At 37.7% G+C, this 15675-nt stretch overlaps 1 protein-coding gene and 1 long non-coding RNA gene across 2 annotated transcripts in view; one reads left to right on the top strand and one right to left on the bottom strand.

The window, feature by feature from the left end:
• Positions 1–10815, bottom strand: part of LOC140003099 (noelin-3-like) — a 47912-nt gene extending 37097 nt beyond the window's left edge. The window contains exon 1 of the mRNA XM_072041907.1: positions 10584–10815. Coding sequence (XP_071898008.1) covers positions 10584–10652 — 69 coding nt within the window. The 5' untranslated portion in view covers positions 10653–10815. The remainder of the gene's footprint in view (positions 1–10583) is intronic.
• Positions 10816–10891: 76 nt separating this feature from the next.
• LOC140003100 (uncharacterized) lies at positions 10892–15396 on the top strand. Its single transcript, XR_011811081.1, has 3 exons — positions 10892–11024; positions 11897–11994; positions 15265–15396. It is a non-coding gene; the product is annotated as an uncharacterized lncRNA (long non-coding RNA).
• The last annotated feature ends 279 nt before the right edge of the window (positions 15397–15675 follow it).

Below are 15675 nucleotides of genomic sequence, written 5' to 3'. Positions count from 1 at the left end.
CAGCTAAAAGGGCTTATAAGGAACACAGCTGGTCAGAAAACATCCCGATTGCAAACAAGGAGTATAACAGCATTCTGAAAGGTGAAGAAAGGAGAAAACTAAGGGCTTTGGTATGAAATTAACTAATAATAGCATATTTTGCACAGAAGAAGAAGAAAAAAAAAAGATAGAAAAGAAGGATATCACTTGTAGTAGTAGTTTATATTCCTAAAAACTATGAATGTTTGGGAAACCAAAGATGAGATGATATGGCAAGTCTTCAGAACCTGAACTGAAATACACGACAGTGGATAAGAAAACAATGATATTTTAACAAGAAAAATATTGCCTAAGAGACTAATTTCTGGAGAGAGCGAAAATAATTAGCAAGTGAAAAGATAACATTAGTGCTTAAGAGTTAGGGTCAATTAAAACAGTCAAATCACACAGTGCAAATGTTTTATGTCCAAGAATACTAATGAGAAGGAGAAAGTAAGCATTAGACAATACTTAATTGCATGTGCTTCAGGAAAATCCCCAAAGAGAAAAAACATGACTGTTTCTATTTAACAGAAGAATTGGGCAGTTAGGTCATATCAGGATTTTATCTTATTTTTTATTATTATTATTATTATTATTATTATTATTATTATTATTATTATTATTATTATTATTATTATTATTATTATTAAATTTTAATTTATTTTTATTTTTTATTATCTACCACTATTGTTACATTCATTTGGAAACCGATTTGTGGAAGCATTTGAGAAAACATTAACTGGTTGTTCATTTCCACTGTATGGAGATGAACTCAGTAACTTAACCTGCTTAACCTTATGTCTTCATTTCTGCAGCATCCAGCCTCTCATAGGAACATGGTCAGCTAGAGCAGGTTGCTCAGGGCTCTGTCCAGTCAGGATGGACATCTTCAAGGATGGTGACTCCACAGCCTTCCTGGACAGCCTGTTCCAGTATTTGATCACCCTCACAAATAAAAAGGAAATATTTTTTTGATGGAGCACCAGATTGAATTTAAAGTGTAGCTGCTGAAAGGCATGTTAAACATCATACCCGTGGGTATTAAAAAGGAACAGGGTTTATCCCTCAGATACTAGCCAGGAGATGGATTCCAAGTCTTAATACTGATTTCCTACTTCTGGTGTGTGTCAGAATTATCTTCTATTGAATGAGTCAGAATGTTCAGTAAGAAATCTAAGATCTTTTTTTTAGCTCAAGATTTTATAGGAATGTTAGTAAAAAAAGGGAGTTTTCAAAGTTGAATGAATCATTCAAAATTGTTTAGAAATAAACATATAGAGATATAGCTTCAACTGCATACTCCTAAATAAATCTCATTTCTAAATGGAAGAGAGCTATAAGCAAGAGCAATTTATTCTATTTTTGACAGTCACCTGTGGATATAATCTGAATACCAGTAGCATCTGGTAATTTTTTTCTTCTGTATACACAACAGAGGTGAACCTTACCATTAGCGTAGCTTTCTGACTTGTCAAATCTAAAGCTTAGCAAATCCGAATACTACAGCTACTGCCAGTATTACATCAAGATCCTTCTTTCATTTCCCCCAAAATTTCAAGGCTCTCACTATTGCCTAGTCGCTTCTTGTACAGTGGTTGTATCAGAGACTTCTGCAGGGGTTTCTTTTTGCCCGGTGCAGAATTCCACGAACTATTTCCCGGTGACACCCACAAAAGCAAAGTTACTGGTCTGAAAGCACGTTGAGTAACTGCTGTTCAATATAAATCAGTTACCAGAATAGCAACGATGCCCAAACTGAATAAAGTGAATATAACGTTGTAACTGACACTTTGAACAAGGTTTTTTGTGTATCTGAATAATAGACACTGATTTAAAAAGTAAATCAATGTGTGTATTAGGAAGGGTAATTCAAAAGAAAAGTATGTCGAATGATGCTGATTCCATAGGACATGTAATTTTACCTAGAAGCCAACAACCACAATTTTGAACATTCTTTGAACAATGAAACTTATATTTTAAAATAATTCCTTGGCTAAGCTGAGGTGTCAGACTCAACTCTATTTTGCAGAAATCTTTTCTCCGAATAAGGTGTTTCCAACAAGCTCTCCATTTGTTGTCAGTTTGAGGACTATTTGTGCAGGGAGTGTTGTAAATAATGCACAAGGTCACAGTTCTCCAGGAATGTCAAAGCTTAGCAGTTCTGATTTTGTTGACTTTTTTTTTTTTTTTTTGCCATTCATTTCTGCAGTAATCTTAATGATAGACTAATGTGATTATTACTTAATAACATTTTTTTCTTTATTAATTTAGTTGAAGCTTTTTGTCATGTCTGAGCTTATGTGACTTTTGTAATAGGATACCAGACTTAATTGGTTGTTGATTTCTCCTGATCTGAATTACCTATTAGATATGAAAAGTTCCCTACTTTATGCTTGGGAAGGATCTTGTTCGTTACTCTGCCTGATATGCATCTCAGGCATAAATACCTGCGATGACAGCAAATAATATTGATCTGAAATCTCATTATAAAGGCAAACCAGTCACCTGAATTTTTCATACCATCATCTATATGATAATTCATATCACACTCAAAAGTTAAGATACTTACCTTCAGGGCACAGAGCTGAAAGGACCTTTACTGTAAAAACTAGAGGACAGCAGGATCTGTGGTCATGTTTAGTACAAGTACTATATATGTACTCTTGCAGTGGCAAGGTTGAAGAATTAGCCAGCTCTTGCTAATATGCAAGAAAAGAAGAAAAGCAAAGAACAAAACAAAAAAAAAAAAGGAAAAAAACACCCTCCAGCATTACATGGCTTAGTAAATTATGATATGTAAGAGAGATCTTGCCTTTAAGACAATTTCTTTGTAATTTTTCTGCCAAGCTCACATGCCATAGCCTCTGGAAATTTTATGACCATGCAAACAGAATGAATGTCATAAGTACGATCCTGTGTATCTTTAGAATTATTAAAAAGTTGAGAATAGTGCAGAATAGTGAAAAAGAAGACCATATCTCCCTTCTAAAAAGGGCAGTGCTGTGTAGATTTAGTGCCTTAAAATGGACAGTGAAAGGTCTAATGAGTTTGGTGAAGCAGAGGTGGAACAGGGATGGGTCAGGAGGTGATGCTGGGCCTGGGGCAATTTGCAGTGTGGTGTTGCTGGGGAACTTCAGCTCTTAAGAACTTGGATTCAATGATGTTAACAATAGATAATTTGAAAATAATGATCTGCCACTAAGCTACAACTAATGGGCTGTCTTTACCTCTACAAAATAAGAACGATGAAATGCCTATTCAGTTCAGGGGGTTCACTTCAGCTCTGGTTCACTTAGACCCAGAGCAGCCAAAAATGAAAGCAAATTACTGATAGCTCACATTGAAAAGCAGGTAAGTTTCACTACAAAATTACATCTAATCTGAGAAAGCTAATGCAGTTGTTGGAATCGCAGTCTGTACTCCATGTATTGTTTGTTTCTTGGTAAAGTATCTTGGTGTTACAGCTACACTGTTTACTTCATATTTTCTTGGAGAAGTCTCAATACCGTATATTGAAAATGCTCAGAATCTTATTAGAAGGTGGATTTGTTAGAATACTGTGTAAAAGGCTATATGAAAAAATGAATAAGAAAAAAATAATTGCAGTACTGAGGCTAGGACTTGCACAGAACAGTTTAATTTGAGTAAATAATGATGTAGTAATATATTCTAAATACATTGAAGTTTGTATATCTATAAAACCAATTTTAAGACTAATGGCCAAACTCAAATAGCATTTACAATTTCGGATGTGGAAAATGATTTAAATGCTTAGTTATCACCTTGAAAGCAATACACTGAAACACATTTTATAGTATTTTCCTAAAGCAGGAGTTCTAAACAAACAAACAAACAAACAAAGAAGCAATGGGTTCATTAAAATATCTTTAAACTGCATTTTTTAATAACATGCACCAATAGTTTAACATTATTTACAATGTAGTGATAGGCACTTAATTGTAGAGCTCACGAAGATGCAGTCCTCTGAACAGAATCTTTTCCACTTGTTCTACCTGTTCCCCTTCCCTTATGAGTTACTTAACAGCTGCAGGAGGATGTTAACAGTATTTCCCCAAACCACAGGAGTGAAGTGGGTTACTTGCTTCCAGCATTTGCTTAAGCTATTGTTCTGCTGATGAACATACGTTTTTCAGTGAAATAATAAATAGAAGGAATAAAAAGATTAAATCTGCATTCCACAGTTGCAAGGATTTGTTTGTTTAGATGGCAGTGCAGCAGGCAGATGACTTTGTTCTTGAAGGAACTGAAGGATGAAAAAATTACATTTGTGTTATTTGGGGCTGCTTGAAGTGGTTTAATTTAAGTGAGAAAGGCTCAGAAGGGGGTCAGAATATTAAAATTATTTTATTTTTTTTCTTGAGGAAGAAGTTTTAATAAATACTGGATGTTTTGTGAATAATTTCATATTACATTTTTATTTTCTGTGGGGAAAAAAAAAAGTACATAAAGTGCATACAGAAGCAGCTAGGTAAGAGTTTACAAAATTCCTACCTGCAGGCCTGGTATTTCCTATGCAGCCTCCTTTTGGCTATAACTGAAGTTCCAAGTTATGATTGTTTAGTGAGTTATGACAAATATGCCTGGCTGTTTCTTTTGCTTTTGTGATAGGTCAGCTTCTGTCATGAAATTGAAGAGGGTATAGGATGGTATGGAAAAGCATATAGTACGTGTGATACCACAATGAAACTTCAAGGAATCAAATTGCTGGGTATACCCTATATACCTATACCCTATACATCATTAACAGAGTTCTGTCCTTAATGTTAACTGCTTATACCACCAACATTTTGTGTTCACTGTCACCTCCTCTAAGTATGGAAGTTGCGTGGTATGTTGAGTTCATTAATATGAATCACTCGTATTGTGAGAAAAAATATTAGGAAACTATTTCTAGAAGGTGGTCAGTAAAAATGAAGGCCACGGGTCATTTAGTTTTAGTCTACACAGAGCTAGCTAGACAAATGGTAACGATTTCCTTTGTCCGGTACACACAACACACGGTATTTCCCTGTTAATAAAAAATCTTTTAGAACTGCTCCCAACAGGGATAAAATAATCTGTGTTACTGTAAACAAGGTTACATGCCTCTTTTATTTGCATATTAAACAAGTTATCTGCTGGCCAGTAGTCCAGTTTGCCACAAAACAAGTTTAAAAATACTGAGAAGTGAGTAATAAAAGCAGGACACAGTAACAAAGGGCCTTATAATTTAGTATTCTGGTGTCCTTTCAGGCAGAGACATGAATTCTCTAATTTCAGATAAACCAAGGTTAGACCTTAAACACCTTTAATGACAGGAATAAAACAAAGACACTAAAAACAGTAACATTTTGGAAATAGTTTCAAGTGTTCTGATAAATTATGCTGCTGACAGGAGTGCAATTACCTTTAAGATTGGAACCACTTAATGAAAATAACTGAAGCTGCAGTCCATGCTCGGAGTGAAGTGTCTCTGATTTCTCTATGCTCCGACATAACAGGTAACATCTGAGTTCACTCCTTTTTTTCTGAGATACATCTCTCAACACTGTGCTCAACTTTAAGAAACAATCTAAGAATTGTCCTAGGCTTCACCATCACCCAGACATTGTAATGTGAATTTTAAATTCCCAGAGGCAAATGCTCCCTTAACTTGTCATGCTGAATTCCTTCATTTTGAATTAATTTTATCTCAGCCTGTGAAAGGTATAAAGTGGCCATCAGTGGTGGATCAGTGTCCTTCAGATAAATAATGTGTCATAATCAGAATTGTTAAAGTTGCAACTTTTTATCAATTTCTGAATAAGAGTTCTCCGCAAAGTTGTACACCTTTGCACTTTTGTTTTACTAATATTCTTACTTCTTGGGTAAGATGTGCCATTCTTTGCAGTTAATAGGCAGTGTGTCCCAGAGCAAATATGATGAACAGAAGAATCGACTTTCTGAATGGCTGGTAAAGATAATTTAGTACTGAAGTAAGAGGAGTTATGTCCTCTAGAAAACGTATTTCTTTCTAGTATTAGGAAAAATTCCCAGTTGACTGAATAAAGGAATGGCTAAGATATTTATCATCCATTTTTTCTTCTTAGCAAACTCACCAAAAACATCATTAATGCCAAGACTAAGTATATGAAGATTGATGTTGTGCACTTCAAGGGTTCTTAAGAGATCCCCTTGTGAACACATTAAGATCGTTACCTCTTAGAAAAATAAAAAGTCAGTAAAAAAAAGCTGAAGGAGGCAGATTCGGAGCTGTCATATTTTGAAAAAGATTTTTTTGAAAAATGACGGTCAGATCGATCAGGTGAACAGCAAATTGTTCTGTTCTGCAGGTGCACCAAGTGCACATTTATTAGCTGACCATGTGGAAAGTAGTACACATGACCTCATTATGCTAAACAAGTACAACATAAGCTCTTTGATCTTCTTTGGGCATTCTTGAAGTACATAAAAACATCTAACTCTTGAATGTTTTTCTATCTGTAAAGCTATCTGTGTGTTCCTGCATGCTGGCATTCTCCTTTGTGGAAAGAGTTCTGTATTTATACCCAGGCATACAAAGTCCTCACTTCTCTCAATTTCATCTTAGACAAGAAATCTACTGCCCTGTGAAGTGAAGCAGTACAATAGATTGACGTTTTGGTGAAAGATGGTCTTCAAAATACTATTGCTGCAAAGATTTACACAAGGATTTTTAAATTTTACTTGGTTTTCAGTGAAGATCCAGTAAGAACGCTGAAGTGATGCCCTGAAGCATTTGTGTCATACTAAAGTATTGAAAAAGGGTATTTCAGTGCCCAAAGTAAACTGGGGCTTCTCTGAGGATTTCCTGTTCATTTCTTAATAGGTCTCTTACGAATTGCAAGGATTTGAACTGGAAATTTATAATTGCTCAATCTGTAGGCAACTAGAAACACATTTTTAGAGTTATAGCTGGGTGTTGTTTCGACAGCTATTAAACTGCATTTCTGCAAACTGTTACCCATTGACTGAAGTTACTGGACTGAGAGTAACGTATCTGGGAGAAGACACGGGACACAGACAGCTCTGGACTGCTCTTCACTGGGTTTTGAATCACATTGCTCAGAAATGTTAAGGCAAGAGTTGACCATATATATTCAGCAATTCTTTATTTAGAGCATTCTTAAATCCTGTAGGTTAAATAATTCTATACGATTTTCATATTGACTAATGACTAATACTGTGGAAAACAGTGTCAATTAATTTCCAAAAAGATAATGAGATTTCCACACAATTTTGTGCTGTATTATAGTACTATGACTCAGTATTTCCAACAAAAATTGTGTATTACGGTAACCCTTGTTTGTACATAATATCCTTGTTATACACTCTCACAGTAGAGATGAATTAAATTATACTCTGAAGCAGTGTTAAAGTAATGCACTCTTCCTACAAACAAGTTCTGTTGGTCTCTGGGAAAAAGAAGGATTTTAGCAGCTAGTTGCGTAGTCTGCTGATGTGTGAAAATTGTGGATTTTTGAAATCTAGAAACATGGCTGTTCCAAAGATCAAACTGCAGAAGGTACGAATGCACTCAAAAACAGTTAACTTTTCAAATTTGCTTTTTTTTTTTTTTTTTATGTTAATGCTCCCAAAGATCCTATTATCGCAAGCAATGAACATAGACAACAGATGCTTTTTGCAACTGTCCTTAATGATACTACACATAGCTCCTGTTTGGGACTGGACCCACCAGTCTTCCTTTGAAACACTTCTTTTGGCAAAGTTCAAAGAATAGAAACCCACCAGGTGTAGGATATACAACCATTATAAAAATTAAAGACATAAATTTTATTGACTGCATTGAAAAATACCTATTTTCAGATCTGTTTAAATCTTCAAAAATCAAACTTAAAAAACAGCATCTAGACCTGCTGAGCTTGTTCCCTGTCTGGTGCAGCATTACATTACTCTAAAATGCTCACTTGGTTATACTGCTGTGGTTATTTGGATATAGCGATCAAATGATGGCCACCAAAATAACACTTACAAAAGAAATCCACTTTGTATACTATGAAGGTCATTTCAGAAAACTCCAGGCTTGCAGAAAAGCAGCACAGAGATGCCATCTAGCAGTAACTCTTAGAAATTTCCTAGTACTTAATAGATCATTCTTTCAAGATACTGCTTTTGCATGTAGGAGAAAGGAAAGATTTTATATTCCAAGTCTTTTTATATAGTTGGCTTCCTGCTGAATATCTAATCATCCTGCTGGAAATAAAACTTTACTGAAACACATTATAATGAATAGTTTCCTTGTATTTTTCAGTATAAATACAGAGCAAAATTAGAATCAAATTAACAGATGTGACATTTTAATAAGTGTCTTAAAATTGATATTCTACAATTAGCATTAAGAGTATTTAAAATTAATCATTAGTGAGCTGTCTTCCATTTGTTAAAGGCTAATTTCCAGAGCAGGTCAATATTCTACATCAAGCTTAGCAGAAAAAAAGACATAAAAATACAACATGGGCAATAAGTTACTGCAATTGAAATAAAATTTTAATGTGCCAGAAATTTAAGAATAAACTATACATATTTTTAGCATATATTACCATAAGATGGCAATACTTAAATACTTTACAATGAGTAGATAACACAGTAAGTTTAGCATAAAACCCCTGTCATAGTAAGAGTGCCTGTGGACAACAGTCTTTAAAGTCAGTGATAGCTAGTTCTAAATCAAAGCTTTTTTTTTCTTATTTTTTTTCTTGGAAATATTTAAAAGTAATAGATGAGTTACAGAAATTATTTCTTTATTACTTAGATATTATGCAGAACATTAATAGGAATGTACTGTGGCATGCTTTGAAACATCTGTCATGATTTATTTTCATTTGTGTGTGTCAAGGGCATCTAAAAAGTTGTGTCTAGTCATGAGCATGTTGCACAATTATTTGTAAAAGAAGGAAATAATCACCTCATTGTTTCCTAATACTAATTTCACGTAATATATTTGCTTCCAAACCTGCAGGGCAGAACATTGTTATTCCATTTAGCATAAAGTAAGCTAAATACCTGAGGATTGCTTCCATTTTTAAAGTGATTTCAATCATAACTTGTATTTATTTGCTGAAAACAAACAAACAAAACCAAACCCACAGACCTTGTAGTCATTTTGCATACATCATTTTTCACAGAAATACATCAACAAAACTCAACTATCATCTGTCATCTATATGTGGCACCTTTTCATATGCTTAAAGTGGAGCAGTATCTTAATCAAGGATCTGAATAACCATTTGTTCTCCTGTTTTAATTTCTGAAAACCCAATTTATCTCTGATAAAAAGCAGACTTGGATTAAGGGGCTCTTGTTTTTACATATTCTTAAGGACTTTAGAGCTTCTGGCTCATGACCTCTTCACGGAGTTAAAAGGGCCTGCAATGAACATTTTAATATCCCTGAAAATGTCACACACAGCAATGACTAAAAGGCCATTTTTCTGCCCTCTGCACAGTGTGCCACAGCACAAAGGACTAGAAGCAAAGTTTCAGAGATAATTTATGCAGTTCCATTCCAGTGGTGCATCCTGCTTTTCAGTGCTCGATGGTAACAGACACCTATGATGGAACATTTCTTCCCAGTGTTGTTATGGGGCATATCTCTGACACCTAAACTAAGCAAAATTCTGCCAGCTGAAGGTCATCCACTTCATTAGTGGTTTTACTCTTCTGTGGATAGACAGTGATACAAATTGTGTTTATCCTGTCTTCAGGCAGCCTCTTTGCCTGCAACAGATCTAAGTGTACCAGAAGACAGAGCAATGACTGGAAACCTGTGATTGCGATGTGGCCATGTGCTCGGGCTCACACAGCTGAGGAACTCCTGTTCCCCGCCTGATACGAGTCTCTGCAGAACACAGCGATAGCGATGCTGTCAAATAGCTGCTATTTAATATCAGATGGCTATAATTCATTATTAGCTAATGTTATTAATCATATATCATCTCCTTTTATGTTGTCACCGTATCTTATGATTACTGCAGCTGTAAATCTGTTTTTCACCGAATTGCTTATTAAGTTCTGTCTTTATATTTTCGTAGGAGGAATACCCTTTTCACGCTGTTGGAAATTCCGTGCGTATTTTATACGACTATGTCAATTATTTAAAAGGGAAAAGCAAACTGTCAGAAGAGCCAAATCCTGTCTCGCGGGGCTGCCTGGCACCCGAGCGGTGCCGCGGGGGGGACATTCACCCGCACAGCGGAGCGGGCTGCTGGGGGGCTGCCCGCAGTGCCCCGCGATCCTCTCCCTCTCCTCACTTTGCCGGGTAGGAGGCGGCACGGCACCAGGAGGCGGCTGGCAAGGTGTGAGCTCCCGCAGCGCCGCAGGCCCGCCGGGTTCAGCCCACCGCGGCGATTTCAGCGGCGCAGCGCGGTGCTGCTCCTCAGCCACCTCCTCCAGACCCGCACCGCCGCGGCTTCGGCACCTGCCCCGGGGGAGCCCCGGGGGAGCCCGGGGCCGCTCCTGCTGCCGCGATCCCCCCCGCCCCGGCCCGCCGAGCCCCGTCGGCCGCGGCACCCGGCCGGCTCCTACCTGGGCAGGGTGCAGGGCGGCCAGCAGGGACAGCAGCAGGAGCCTGGGGACGCTGCCGGGCGCCCGCATCCTGGCGCCGGGGCCGCCTCGCCTCGCCTCTCGCCTCGCCTCACGCCGCTCCCCCCGCGGGCACCGCGCCTCCCGCCGCAGCCCGAGTGGAAGCGGCGGCGGCAGCGGCAGCCGCCCGGGGGCCGCTCATTCCGCGGGCGAGCGAGGACGGCGCTGCCCGTGGTGCCGGAGCGGCTCCGCTGCCCTGCCCCGGCCCGCCTCCGGCCCGCCCCGGCCCGCCCCTCCGCCAAACTTCGGGCCCGGGAGGCGGTGGCAAGGATGCGACATCATGGCTGCCGCCCGTCCGCTGCCCGCCCGCCCTCAGGCGCCCCCTCGCGGGGCAGCTCCTGCGCGGAGGAGCTTGTGGCGGCTCCGTCCTGTAACAAAGCGCTGGTAAAATGGGTTACGGCTTTAATTAGTTGCCCTTACAGCGCTCAAGTTCACGACCCATAGTCAGCATAACCTTAGGTTTCATGCGTTAGTGGTTCTCAGACGGGCTGGGGCACGCCTGAGGTGCAGCTGGAGAGCAGCCGCCCGAGCCCGCGCTCCGCTTCACCCGGGGGCTGCCTGAGGTGGCTGCCAGAGCCCCAAGGGGCTGCAGAGCCCCGGTACCAAGCGGCCCCAGCGGGGTGCCCAGAGGCCTTGGGGTGTCCCCTTCCGTGCTTTCTCAAGGGCTTCTCTCCTACAACTGTTACTGGTATTCGTTAATTTTAAATACCTGTTTTATATGCATACAATACTGAGTTCCTTTTTTTTTTTTTTTTTTTTTTTTTTTTAATCTGATAATCTGATTTGGCCAGAGAACTTAAGCCTAGCTGGTCATCAGAAAAAGCGAGTCTTCCTGCTCGCTTCATCCTAGTAGTTGATGACCAGGAAACATTTCTTCATTCTCTCCGCACAGCTCTATCCTATAGCAGCAATTCTAAATGCTGTTGTGAACTTAACAGTATTTGCTGTTCTGTTTGAAAGAGCCCCGGGTCCTGGATGCGGTGTAAGATTTACTAGCTTTTATTAAAACACATACAGCAGTTCCAGTATTCAGTGGTAGCAGACATCCTTCTCTTCACCAAAACCAACCTGAGGGTAATTTAAGTACTCACAGAGAGGAAATAAACTTGGAACTGATGAAAAGATGTCATCTCATGAAAAGATGTCATCTTTTCTGAGGGATTGGCACATTTTTACTACTTGGGGCTGATTGAAAAGGAAAAGTTTCCATATTTTCCTATTACAGTGTGATTGGAGCACCATTCCTCTCTCTTTAGGAACCTGCAGGAGGCTTCCTTTTCATCTTCCCATGAAAGTAGAGGAAGAAACAGCTGCTAACTGGGGACTGAGCTCCTGTGTGCAGGCAGTAGAAACAGTAAGTAGGTAGAGGATTATTTGTCTGCGTCCCCATTGTTTTGGTTTGATTTGGTTTTATGGGTTGGGGTCGTAGGAAGTGAAACGAAAAGAAGCTCCTTTTGTATCAGGCTTGGTATTAGGATTAAAGAGGAGAGAAGGGAATTGATTCAGGGAAACTAATAAGACAGACCAGTCGCTTCTGTTGTGAGATACAAATAAGTTTTCCAGTTTTGCATGGCAAAATGTATCAGCTTTACTGTTGGCATGTGTTTGTTGTTTTTGGTTGGTTGGTTGGTTTGGTTTGGTTTTGGTCTTGATTAGATGTTAACTTTTCTGGGGTCTACATTTTCCCTTTGTACTTTTTCAGCAGCTACCACAGAAAAGCTAATGCTGTCATGGATTTTCAGGTGCTGTGTAATCTTAACAAAGAAAATAGGATCAAAAATATTCTTAAAGAAAGAAGAAAAACATCACAATAAAAAACAAAATAGCAGTGCAAAATATTATTTAAGGATGTTTTTAGGTACAGTATGTTGGTGAGTTCTCAAGCCCAGGAGAGTGTTTTGGTTAAGTGCTCATTAGAATGAGTATGAAAATGGCACTGTTTTCTAACCTGTTTCCAAATCTACAAGATTGGTGTCTTATGTCTTCAGGAGTTCTGCTGAAAGATACATGTAACAGAATCTGTTCTGCCCACATGCTATCTGAAAGGATTGTATATCAGTGGCATAATAATTGGATCAAGGATGCCAGTTTTCCCTACAGTGATTTATTATCTTTCTGCGTTCTGAATTTTTTACAGGATAAAAATAATCAGGTTTGCTTTTGTGAGTGAATCAAAATGTATGTTTTATGGTAAGATGACTTAGAGAAGACTTCTTTCAGTCATAATTGTCTTTTTCAAAGATATGGTCTTAAATTTCTATGTAAGGTAGATCTGCAAAGTGTGGATCAAAATAATAATAAACTGCAGAATTTATGAATGAGTTTCTATTGAAATTCTATGAATTTACAATGGAAAGAGAATACCCTCTGATACATACCCTATTTTAGAGTTTCCATCTATAAAGAAAGTACAAAAAGATACAGAAAGGAGACTGGTTTCAGCCATTTCTATTCTCTATGAAATAAGGATAAGAGCCGATCAAGGGGATAGCTGCGTATATGTGGCTTCAAGCAAAGGTAAAGTAACAGTACCAAAACACCAAAACTCTGACAGTTCTCCAAAGGATGAAGTGAATGGTGTTTTCAAAATAGCCCATTTCTTACAAAAACAAAACAAAACAAAGAAAAAACACACATAGATTCTAAAACCACAAAGGTAGATATAAAGGTATTTAGAATTTTACTAGAATATGTCAGTGACTAGTTCTTTAATTTTCCCTTCTCTTTCTTCCTCTACACTTTATCACTTTACACTCTTCTTTTCCTTCCTTCCTTCCTCCCTTCCTTCTTTTTTTTTTTTTTTTTATTGTAGATGAAATTGGCAAAACGTATGAACTATTAATCATGGCATGCAAACTTTCTGAGGAGCTTCAGAAAAGCTCTATGTTTGCCCACTTCCTCATGCTGCTTGGAACATCTGTCTATGAAATCAGTAAAATATTGAAGAGTACAAGTTAAAAATAAAACAAAAGCTTCCCAAGGCCCCCGAAAAAAAGTGAGACATCAGATCTCCTGAACTCTTCAGATACTTTTCACCTGTTATAGAAACTAATTTGTTTGGTACATGCAAAAGCACCAAAATGTGTTTTAAAAGAATACATAAGGATGACATAAAGAGACCCCATTCTATTCTGTTTGATTTTAATGGTTCATTACAGAGAAAAAGAAACTACCTAATAGACTAACTCGTCCATCCTCCTGCAACCTGACAAGTAATTTCTGAGTCAGAAAAGACTGCAATCAGACTAATGAAAATTACTGACAATTGCTACCTGTAATTGAGTAATAATTGAGTTTGTTAAAACATATCTGAAAAATTAAACAAAATTCAAGCTAATATGAGAAGGTTTTGTTTTTGCTGTGTCTCCTATAGTGGCAAGGGAATACCTCATTCTGAGCATTTCCTTCTAACAAAGCTTTTACTCATATCCTTAAAACCTATCAAATTCTATCTGTATGGCATTTCTTCTTGAATTCTTTGTATGGAGACAGTTGGCAGTCAGGGTAAAATACTCAGTCTTGAGAAAGAAGAAAAAGAGATATCAAAAGCTTTCCTGCAGGCATCAATGACGGCGTATTAGCAAATTGGTGGCAAGCTGAATACAGCTTGTCTAGACAGTGAAGGATATTCTCAGTGTGTGGCTAGAGTTATAACAACTTCTTTTTGACACCGTATTGCAAGAAGCATTGCTAGCACTTGGAATAAAGACAGATACTTGTTCACTTGGGTACACTGGAAACTGAAGTTGATAAATTGGAGGTAGGTACTGAATTATATATAAATATGTTCCAAGTTCTGCAATCTGAATTTGACAGCTCAAAAGTACTGACTGGAACTATGATAAAAGACGGCATATATACACATACCTAGAAAGATACTACTAAAATTATTTATGGCAGGTCATGTCTGAAAGCTGGTTTTAATTGCAGTGCTATCAAAGGTTTTTCTAGAAAAGAAAATATTTTATAAAATCTGTCTATCTTACACTCTCACTGATTATTTTGTGGGTGTTGAATATTCCACCAATTCAGGAAGGTAGTCCAAAATTGGAATTTGAGGCATTCTCTATGTTTATGATAAGGATGAAGAATTTAGGAAATTGGGAAGAGAGGGGTTAAATACTGACCCTGTTGACTTTAATGAAGGTGAAATGTCCTTGGAGAGCATTATTACATCTCACATTAAAGAAAAGATTTTGATTCGAAGAGCTGAAAATGAGATAAAAATGAAAACAAAAACTACTATCGATGCAGAAGCTGAACTTCTGTGATAGGTGACTACATTTGTAATAAACATTAGAGACACAGATTGCTTAAAGTGTTGTAAACTTGGGTGAGTAGAGGATTCAGTAAAGCACTAATTCATTGAGTTTAGTGAAGAGTACATAGATGTTAAATGAAATAGAGAGACATTGTAGGTCTCTGGACAGAATTCTGGACTACTGTAAATCATTAAATTTGCCTGTGTAGATTTTACCATCATATATATATATGTATGTATGTATTATGTATTGACCAGCTCATAATTATTTAAAAGCACACATACTTAGAAGAAATATTCAGTCATAATTATAAATTATAATGCAAACATTCAGATGAATTTTGTGTTCTGATCTGTTTTCAGGTTATGTGTGTTATCTTCATACCTGTTATATTTCCCCCAAAAGAAGAGTCAGTGCATCTAGTGTCCTATGTATCTCTTCAGTGCAGAGATTTCTGCTGGACTGGAGAAAGAATAGTTTGAACAGGACTTGCCACAAAGACAAATGATCTTAAGATTTTTTTTTTTTTTTTTTTCTGTAAGACAGTAAGCCATTGCTTTGATTTTTAATCAGTTTCTGTTTTAAAAAGAATATAGCAGTACAGAACTCTCTGCGGTACTATTGCAGTATTTGTGGTTCTGTCCCATATAGCCAAGGATGCTTGTTATAGCTGATGACATAAACTCAGGTACTGTAAGGTACTCTAATGATAATTTTTTAGTTGACATGTATTAGATATTTTAATTCCAGCTGAATGCTAGAATGTAACTGAT

The sequence above is a fragment of the Anas platyrhynchos genome, chromosome 8, assembly GCF_047663525.1.
Source record: "Anas platyrhynchos isolate ZD024472 breed Pekin duck chromosome 8, IASCAAS_PekinDuck_T2T, whole genome shotgun sequence".
Lineage (NCBI taxonomy): Eukaryota > Metazoa > Chordata > Aves > Anseriformes > Anatidae > Anas > Anas platyrhynchos.
The sequence above is the reverse complement of the archived record's forward strand: the minus strand, read 5'-3'. Positions and strand labels throughout refer to the sequence as shown.